Source organism: Salmo trutta, chromosome 4 (genome assembly GCF_901001165.1).
Source record: "Salmo trutta chromosome 4, fSalTru1.1, whole genome shotgun sequence".
Taxonomy (NCBI): Eukaryota; Metazoa; Chordata; class Actinopteri; order Salmoniformes; family Salmonidae; genus Salmo; species Salmo trutta.
Window position 1 is genome coordinate 24,770,672 of NC_042960.1, and position 10,285 is coordinate 24,780,956.

Below are 10,285 nucleotides of genomic sequence, written 5' to 3' on the forward strand. Positions count from 1 at the left end.
TTGCTCAAATAAAATGTGGGTGAAGTAGGCAATAAGTTCCTTTTTCTGCATCATACTTGCCTAACTCTCACTTGAAATTGTGTTTAATAGGCTAAATTCCACATTATGTTAACATATGACCCCAAAGTGATCTTTTCTTGCGATTTGTACTCTGACGTATCGGATTTACATATGATGCTTTTTCATTAAGTAGTTTGGATGTAGTGAACTACTACTTCAAAGTAACTTTAGTCAAGTAAACTATATTTTCTTGTGGGTAGAATTAGTGTAGCTTAACTTCCAGTGTGAAGTAGTTGGTAGCTTGGTTAACTGTATTTTCAGAGTAGCTTCCCAAACACTGCATATTACCAACCTGTACCTCTAACCTAATGGCTGAGGATGAAAGGGGTGATAGGATATGGAGTGTCACAGTGGGCCTTAACAGATCACAGAGTGGGCCTTTACAGATCATTTAGGCAGTGTTTACACAGGCAGCCCAATTCTGATGTTTTGTCCAATTCTTGGTATTTTGACCGATCAGATCTTTTGCCCAATTCAGAATTGGGCTGCCTGTGTAAATGCAGCTCAAGTGTGCAAAGATAACAGATTCCATCCTCACTGTCATCTTGACATAATAGAGCCTTTTTCCTGCACTAAAAAGCTTGATCAATGGAGATGTGTTTGGGAAACCGACCCTCAATCCACATAAATTAAATGTATGTCTTCTGGTGTGAGATGAGATTTTTCCTGATTTCCCGATTTTTCCTGATCCTCTATGAACAGGTCAGAGGGGGAGGGAAAGTGACCCAAACCCATTATTCACCTGTTCCTGGTGTCCTTTGTTGTGCTGATCACATCTATTACGAGCGTCCACCGGAGAAAGCGGCACCTGCATGCGTTTTTATCCCTCAATAATCAAAACGACGACAGACAAGTTCTAGAGTCATATTTCTATTTTCCTAATTCAACACCAGGTTAAAATGGCCCTCAAGCACAGGTTTAGGATTAGCAAATCTTTCCCCAGTCATAAACCTGAACTGTTAACGGGTAAATGCAGAACTGGATTCAGATTAGATCAAGTCTTTCTTATTCTTAATTTGACCCAATAGAAATATAGGGCTTCAGCAAGAGGAGTATCTCGTCATGATGCACCAATGGGACGAACTAGGCCGTCTCCTAGGCTACAGTGAACACGCAAACGTGTGCCCCGTGCAAAGCAAAGATCAGCCTTGATGCAGAAATAAAACATGAACTAAATATAAATTATCTATGTACTTCTCATGTTAACCCATTTATCTTGTTGTGCAATGTTATGTGAATTTTCTCCCCCTCTTGCAGCTGTGGGTCACTAAATATAGGTTATGATTGAATGATTACATTATTTGTATTTATTAGGATCGAAGGCAGGTGCTATTCTTCTGGGGTACAGCAACATTAAGGCAGTTATATACAATTTCAAATATTACATGACATTACATTAAGTGTGTACCTTCAGGAAACTACCACATATCTACAATACAAAATCTATGTGTTTGTAGAGTGCGTGTCTTATCGTGTATGTTTTTGTGTGTGTGTGTGTCTCTTCACAATCCCCGCTGTTCCATAAGGTGTATTTGTATCTTTTTTTAAAACTAGCGCTCTGTCAGACTGACCATCACGTTCTTGGTCACCTCCCTGACCAAGGCCCTTCTCCCCCGATTGCTCAATTTGGCCGGGCGGCCAGCTCTAGGAAGAGTCTTGGTGGTTCCAAACTTCTTCCATTTAAGAATGAGCGAGGCCACTGTGTTCTTGGAGACCTTCAATGCTGCAGAAATGTTTTGGTACCCTTCCCCAGATCTGTGCCTTGACACAATTCTGTCTCTGTTGATATCACAAACATTATCAAGCATTTCAGTTCTGTGAGCTTGTGTTGCCTACCACTTCGCAGCTGAGACATTGTTGTTCCTAGACGTTTCCACTTCACAATAACAGCACTTACAGTTGACCAAGGCAGCTCTAGCAGCAGTGGTGATTTTAGCATGTAAATCTTGGTGGGGCAAAAAAAAAAAAAAGTGGGATGCATGCCAGCAAAGCCCCGACACAACACTAAACAATACATGAATTGCACTATAACGGTGACAAACGGTGCCCACACACTGTTAGGGCCTACATAAAGCTGTCCCAACAGCAGTCCCACCACCTTACCACTGCTACACCTGGCTATCAGCGGAGCCTTGTCTGGCAGCAAAACAGTTAATTCAGCCTCATTTACTTCCTTTTTTTTTTAAAACATAGCTGATATGGCTGATTGGTTTAAAAAATATGGTTTCTAATGACAATAGAGATGTACAAACTATGGCATAAGGAGACGACAAGCGGATAAGAGGCAATCCGTAATTTCGATTGAGACAATGAGCGAGCTAGGATGGATGTAGTCAAAATAACTATTTGTTTAGCACTTTTGAAATGTACAGCGACAAAATTCAGAACATGGGCCGTTCTTACAGTGTTCTCCTTGTACACCAAGTCAGAACTGTAGGATAAATAAAGGGGGCATATAAGCAGACAATGAAAGCTCTTACAATATTCGTTGATTACATTTCTCTGAAACAGGTTATAGGCTACATGTGCACCAGCAAGTCAGAACAGTAGGTGATATTAAGAGGGGTAAATATACCAAATGATTAGGGTGAGGCACATGGGCTACTAACATCTTACTACACAACATACACTTATGTATACTGTAGCTAAGAAAGTAATACTATCTCCCTGGCGTATTACATAATTTATGCAGCAGCATACAATACATTTTTGGACTCACCTTGTTGTGCTGAGCTCACTTGAACAGGAAGGTGGTGTGGCGGTCCTTCATGGGCAAATTTTGTAATCAAATCAAAATCAAATCAAACTTTATTTGTCACATGCGCCGAATACAACAAAAGTGTAGACCTTACCGTGAAATTCTTACTTACAAGCCCTTAACCAACAGTGCAGTTCAAGAAGAGTTAAGAAAATATTTACCAAATAAACTAAAGTAAAAAATTCTAAGTAACAATAAAATAACAATAACGAGGCTATATACAGGGGATACCGGTACCGAGACAGTGTGTGGGGGTACAGGTTAGTTGAGGTAAATCTGTTGGAGCAGTATGCGAATTGGAGTGGGTCTAGGGTATCTGGGAGAATGCTGTTGATGTGAGCCATGACCAGCCTTTCAAAGCACTTCATGGCTACCGACGTCAGTGCTACGGTGGTAATAATTTAGGCAGGTTACCTTCGCTTCCTTGGGCACAGGGACTATGGTGGTCTGCTTGACACGTAGATATTACAGACTCGGTCAGGGAGAGGTTGAAAATGTCAGTGAAGACATTTTCCAGTTGGTCCGCGCATGCTTTGAGTACACGTCTTGGTAATCCATCTGGCCCCGCGGCTTTGTGAATGTTGACCTGTTTAAAGGTCTTGCTCACATCGGGTACTGAGAGCGTTATCACACAGTCATCCAGAACAGCTGGTGCTCTCGTGCATGCTTCAGTGTTGCTTGCCTTGAAAAAAGCATCAAAGGCATTTAGCTCATCTGATAGGCTCAGACGAGCAGCTCGCGTCTGGGTTTCCCTTTGTAGTCCGTAATAGTTTTCAAGCCCTGCCACATCCGACGAGCATCAGACCCGGTGTAGTAGGATTCAGTCTTAATCCTGTATTGACGCTTTGCTTGTTTGATGGTTTGTCTGAGGGCATAGCGGGATTTATTATAAGCGTCCGGATTAGTGTCCCGCTCCTTGAAAGCTGCAGCTCTAGCTTTTAGCTCGATGCGGATGTTGCCTATAATCCATGGCTTCTGGTTGAGATATGTACGTACGGTCACTGTGTGGATGACGTCGTCGATGCACTTATTAATGAAGCTGATGACTGAGGTCGTATACTCCTCAATGCCATTGGATGAATCCCGGAACATTTTCCAGTCTGTGCTAGCAAAACAGTCCTGTATCGTAGCATACGCGTCATCTGACCACTTCCTTATTGAGCGAGTCACTGGTACTTCCTGCTTTAGTTTTTGCTTGTAATCAGGAATCAGGAGGATATAATTATGGTCAGATTTGCCAAATGGAGGGCGAGGTAGAGCTTTGTATGCATCTCTGTGTGTGGAGTAAAGGTGGTCTAGAGTTTTTTTCCCTCTGGTTTCCTCTGGTTACACATGCTGGTAAATATTTGGTAAAACTGATTTAAGTTTGCCTGCATTAAAGTCCCCGGCAACTAGGAGCGCCGCTTCTGGATGAGCATTTTCTTGTTTGCTTTTGGCCTTATAGAATTGGTTGAGTGCGGTCTTAGTGCCAGCATCGGTCTGTGATGGTAAATAGATGGCTACGAATAATATAGATGAGGTCTACAGCTAGATAGTGTGGTCTACAGCTTATCATAAGGTACTATACAAGCAATACCTCAAGACTTCTTTAATATTGGACATCACGCACCAGCTGTTATTGACAAATAGACACACACCCCCACCCCTCGTCTTACCAGACGTAGCTTCTTCTCTGTTCTGCCTGTGCATGGAAAATCTCGCCAGGTCTATATTATCCGTGTTGTCGTTCAGCCACGACTCGGTGAAACATAAGATATTACAGTTTTTAATGTCCTGTTGGTAGGATAATCGTAATTGTAGGTCATCCATTTTATTTTCCAATGATTGCACGTTAGCCAGTAGAACGGATGGTGGTGGGAGTTTACTCACTCGCCTACGGATTCTCAGAAGGCAGCCCCCTTTTCCTCCGTCTTTTCTGAGTTCATTTCGGTCATAAGAGACAGTAGCAGCAACATTATGTACAAAATAGGTTAAAAAATAAGTTACAAACAATGCAACAAAAAAGAACAAAATAGCACAGTTGGGCATGTAAAACGTCAGCCATCCTATTCGGCACCATCTTAACATCCCTTTCTGGCATTAGTCTGGCATTCTCTGGATTTATGGTGCTTTCAAAAACAACTGGGAACTCTGAAAAAAGCAAGGTCGAATCATAATGACGTTGTTGATCTTCAGGTCGTAGCTCTACAAAGAGGCCGGATTTACAATTCCGAGTTGGATGACGGTTCAAAAGTGTTTTTACCCAGTCTGAGCTCGTTTATTCTTGACTTCCCAGTTGTCTTGAACTCACTGAAGTCAAGTTTTCACAGTTCCGAGTTAACTGTTCTTTTGAGCGCGGCACAAATCATGCATCATTGACAGTATGGCCAATGTTGAATGTTTATCATTATACATTTTACATTTTTGCATTTTCTCAAGTGGTTGTTTCCTAGTTTTCCCGGTTCTGACCATTCTGCCTGCCCTGATTCCGAGCCTGCATGCCGTCCTGTACCTGCCTGACTCTGACCTGATTACGAACCTATGCCTTTCCTCGACCTGCCCTTTGCCCAGTGTTATAATAAATTATTGAGAACTGTACTATCCGCCTCCTCTGTCTGCATCTGGGTCACATCCTGAGTCGTGATAAATGTAATCATCAAATATTGTAAGAGCTTTCCTTGTCTGCTTATATGCCCCCTTTATTTATCCTACGGTTCTGACTTGGTGTACAGGGAGAACACTGTAAGAACAGATCATGTTCTGGATTCTGTTGCTGTACATTTCAAAAGCACTGAACAAATAGTTATATTGACTGTGTCCATCCTAGCTCGCTCATTAATGTCTTAATCGGAATTACAGATTGCCTCTTATTCCCTTGTTGTCCCCTTATGCCATAGTTTGTACATCTCAATTGTCAGCAGAAACCACAGTTGTTTAAGCAAGTCAGCCATATCAGTTATGTTTTTTTAATGGCAGTAAATGAGGCTGAATGAACTGTTTCGCAGCCAGACAAGGCTCCACTGATTGCCAGGTGTAGCAGTGGTAAAGTGTTGGGATTGCTGTTGGGACTCTGCTGTTGGGACAGCTTTATGTAGGCCCTAACAGTTTGTGGGCACCGTTTGTCACCGTTATAGTGCAATTAATGTATTGTTTAGTGTTGTGTAGTGGCTTTGCTAGCATGCATCCCACTTTCTTTCTTTTTTGCCCCATCAAGATTTCCATGCTAAAATCGCCACTGGAAGAGATTATAGGGTTTTTCACAAATAAATGCTTTACGCCACGGGGTATTGCAGCTGCATGTTTTTTTAAAACGCCTCTGCAACAATAGCGTCAGAAAAGGTACGATTCGTCACAATAAAAGCAAAGGGTCTTCAGGCGAATTGATGATGATGAACAAATGAGTCAGGCATGGGCGCAGATTGGTTGAAAATGACATCACATACAATTGTACTATTCTTAGCTTGTAGAAACAGCATTACCTCATCCTTTTCCCCTCGCGCAGGTATAGACATACAACAACAAATAATGTTACAGTCGCAGACAGGACAAGGAACAGGACGAGAGTAGAAGTCAAGAAATAGAGAGCGAGCTCTATACTCTACTTATTATTAATTAAGCATAAGATATATTTTTGGATTCCTCATCCATTTTCTTTGAGACCATTCGGGTTGATTATATCGAGTTATTTGGTGTGCAAGTTGATTTGTGCGATATTTCCAGTATCTTCGTTTGGAGTGAAAATCGTCACTGTAAGTACAATGTAATATTTCTTTCATCATTTATGTCTGATCTTATATTCTCTTATGATCATCTAATGAATGTAAACTTGCAAATTCCATGACGTAATGCAAAGAGAACGTCATTCTGCAGCAGCAATAGACCAAAGCAATGTTTTCTTAATTAACATTCATGGCAATAATAATGCTAATATATTTCATGCAACTGTTAAAATGATTGTCAAAGTTCCATGCAGTATTTTTTCGATGCCTACGTATTGTAGCCTAATACATAACTGTAAGCCCTTGATATTGAAATGAACACAGTTTTCTCTCATGTTTCGGTTCCAGACACAAAGGACAGAGATGGTGTTCTACAGGGAGAGAGAGAACGGGACACGCGAGCGTCCACCGCTGTCTCTCATCCTACCGCATCTTTACCTGGGTGCAGAGACGGACGTTACGCAGGTAATAATGTTTTCATTCAGTAGGTCAGTCTATAGAATTGATAGTCTAGCTCTCGTCATTGGCAAAAGCGTTGTATTTTCACAATGCACCTCTTACAGAAGACTAGAACGTATTAATATTTCGTGTTCTCTGTCTCTCTTTTCCCCGTGCACTCCCTACTCGGCTGCAGGATTGCCTCGGCGCCCGCGGGATCTCATACGTGCTAAGCGTGAGCCGATACAACCCGCAGCCTACTTTCCTTCCCCGTTCCCAGTACCTTCGCATCCCCATCGAGGACTCTCTCCGAGACGACCTGCTGCCTCATATCCCGGAGGCACTGCGTTTTATCGGTGAGAATAATGATGAGATTGGGTTAGTTTGGTGTCAAATGCATGGCAACCCTATTCCCCATATAGTGCAACTGCACTATTTTCGACAAGACAGAGAGCTGATAGAACACGACAGAGCTAGTTCACTATAAGGGGAATATAGGCCTCATTGGAGATTTGACCAGGCAAATCCTGCAGGTTAGGTAATAGGACATTTCTGCATGTCATCATTATGCTATAGTCTGCATTATCATGTATGCATTACACACTGGCAACTGTCTGTCTGGAAGAAACACAGATGACTCAGTTCAAGTGATGAGCAGTTATTGATCAGGGTTTCATGTAGGCCAGTTATGATCCTATGGTTTCAGAAATATTGAATGCTGTTACATCCCATTCAGTACCACGGACAATTGATACGAGCCTACTGTTGCAGGAAGCCCATTTTCATGACAGTTGACATAAACTGTGTGCTTTGCACAGTTTGCAGTCTGGCTGAAGTGATGTCATGCAATACAGTATGGATGATTTCAAATAAAAGAAAATGTCTTCTCTCTTCTCTCTCAGATGGGGCTATGTCATCAGGTGGATCTGTGTTAGTTCATTGTGCTGCAGGAATCTCTCGCTCCCCTGCCCTGGCTGTGGCCTACATTATGTACAACCTGGGGATGGACCTTGACCATGCCTACAGGTGTGTTTGTCTGTGCTGTATGTGTATGTATTCATGCATTATAATGTGTGTGTGTGTGTGTGTCTGTGTCTGTGTGTGTGTGTGTGTGTGTGCGCATATAAACTATCCACATCTAATCTTGTCTGTTCCTCACTTTCAGGTTTGTGAAAGAGCGCAGGCCTTCAATCTCCCCAAACTTCAATTTTCTGGGTCAGCTACAACACTTCCAAGGAACCCTCGCTCAGAATGGCAACCCCACTATCCAGCCAATCAGATCACTGGACACATGTCTGCAGCCAAGCAATGAAAACATTAGCCGCGGTTCCTCTGTCCCCCTGTCAGCCAATCAGATCATGAATATTCAGGACAATGGCTATGTTGCTATTGACTTTTTAGAGGTTGCTAAAGTGCATAATATGTACAATGAGAATTCCACTTGTAACACAGAGAATATAGAGCAAAGGTCCTCATATTCAGGTGAAACTCAGAGTCTATCAGAGAAGCCACAGCAAGACCAGAGGAGCGTGCCGTCACAACTGACGCTGTCTCTCTCCAGCAAACTAAGAACGCTCACTCTCAACCTGAACCATAACCGGAACCAGAGGGAGGCCCAGAGCCCATGTGGAGCAATGACGCCAAGCCCCAACGAACCAGCGACACCGACACCAAAGCCCAACCCACTACAAATCCCAACAGGCATTGTGTCTCACTCTGAGAAGCGCAAGAGCCTCACCCTCTCCCTGTCTCTCGTTGGTGCAATTCCCCCAACTCCCCACCAGAATGAGCCAGAAAGCAGCAACAGGCACAGCATTTGCCACAACCAAAGCACTCCAGCGTTTCCAACACCATCCACAAGAGGGAGTCAGAAAGGCACCAGTGGTTCAAAAAGGCACGGTAGAAAGCCTTCGACAGTGGTCCTTTCCTCCTCACAGACAGATGTACAACAGAGAGAGAGGAGCACATCCTGCGTCAAAGCAGCAGGTCTGCCCAATCGCTGCTCCTCCCAAACCCAGGCAAAGGTAGAGAGAGAGGGAAGAGGCCAGCCTAAAAGAGAGCCCAGCCGCTGTCAGATCGTGAATAAGGGGAGGCCTAACTCGACTCCAAAGACGGGGAAGGACAACAGCAAGGGAAGAGCAGAGAGGGAGACACTAACAGGCAGCCTGAGCAGCAGTTCTGTTTTGAGCCAGCACAGTATCGTAGTTGACCAGCAGGTGTCGCCAGCAGCTAAGCTGTCTGCATCTGCAGTGGGGGCTGAGGAAAGAGTGGATGCTGAACAGGGCCTCCTGTTTCCTCTCAACAAGCTGCTGGGCTGGGGGGAGAAGATGCAGCTGGGGGTGCTGTTTGGCCCCCGGATCAAAGTGGAACAGGCTGTTCTGCCCTATAGGTGCTGATGCAGTAAGAGACCGTTGGCGAGGACAGAGAGAGGGCTGATAAATGCCAGGAGATTGATTTTGTGTGTGTGTGTGTGTGAGAGGAACTGAAGAACAGAGAACTGAACTGCATGTATAATATTTGTCTGCCCATACCATGTTCACAGTCCTCTTAGTGAATGCTTTGTCCTATAAATGCCAATTTATTGTTGACTTCCTTCAAAAGCACTATGTATAGTACACATAGGGCAGTTTATGCCTCCAACACAATGCTCATGGATTAAGGCTTGATTATGTTGAATTTTATTTATTGATTGATGTGAATCATGTGATCAGTTTGTTGTTATTTATAAAATGAATATTTTGAGGATGGTATTTTGGCACTGTTGTTTGTAATGGGATCACAGTGTTCATTAGAGATGACATATTTTACTCCTGTTCTCTCCTGGTTCTTCAATTCTGACTCATCTCCCATGTATTTCACCATAAATGTACAATCATTTAGGCCTATGAGGAAAAAATCTGATTCACAATTCAGACTGATATGGTTATTCACTTATTTTGTAAAATATTACAAGAATGCAGTCTTGAAAATAAAGTTTGGATAATTTTCACTTTTAGACAAGTCTACCCTTAAACATCAACAAATTACTTGGGTTAATAAGGAGGAGTTGAGGGTGAAAGGGGGTTACCTAGTCAGTTGTACAAATGAATGCCTTCAACTGAAATGTGTCTCCCGCATTTAACCCAACCCCTCTGAATCAAAGAGGTGCAGGGGCTGCCTTAATCGACATCCACCGCGCCCAGGGAACAGTGGGTTAACTGCCTTGCTCATGGGCAGAACAACAGATTTTTACCTTGTCAGCTCAGGGATTCGATGCAGCAACCTTTTGGTTACTGGCCCAACGCTCTAACCACTAGGCTGAATGTGGGTGTGGTAAAAATGAGCAACATGC

The 10,285-nt window shown here is 43.2% G+C and overlaps 1 protein-coding gene across 2 annotated transcripts; it reads left to right on the top strand.

Moving 5' to 3' along the window:
* The first annotated feature begins 6,202 nt into the window (after positions 1-6,202).
* Positions 6,203-9,943, top strand: LOC115192115 (tyrosine-protein phosphatase vhp-1). Of its 2 annotated transcripts, none has more exons than XM_029750269.1 (5): positions 6,203-6,546; positions 6,841-6,981; positions 7,151-7,310; positions 7,857-7,980; positions 8,120-9,943. In XM_029750269.1, the coding sequence occupies exons 2-5, from the start codon at positions 6,850-6,852 to the stop codon at positions 9,348-9,350; spliced, it is 1,647 nt and encodes a 548-aa protein (XP_029606129.1). In that variant the 5' UTR covers positions 6,203-6,546; positions 6,841-6,849; the 3' UTR covers positions 9,351-9,943. The 2 variants fall into 2 exon arrangements, with proteins under 2 accessions (XP_029606129.1, XP_029606130.1); XM_029750270.1 differs by having other exon boundaries at positions 6,865-6,981.
* The last annotated feature ends 342 nt before the right edge of the window (positions 9,944-10,285 follow it).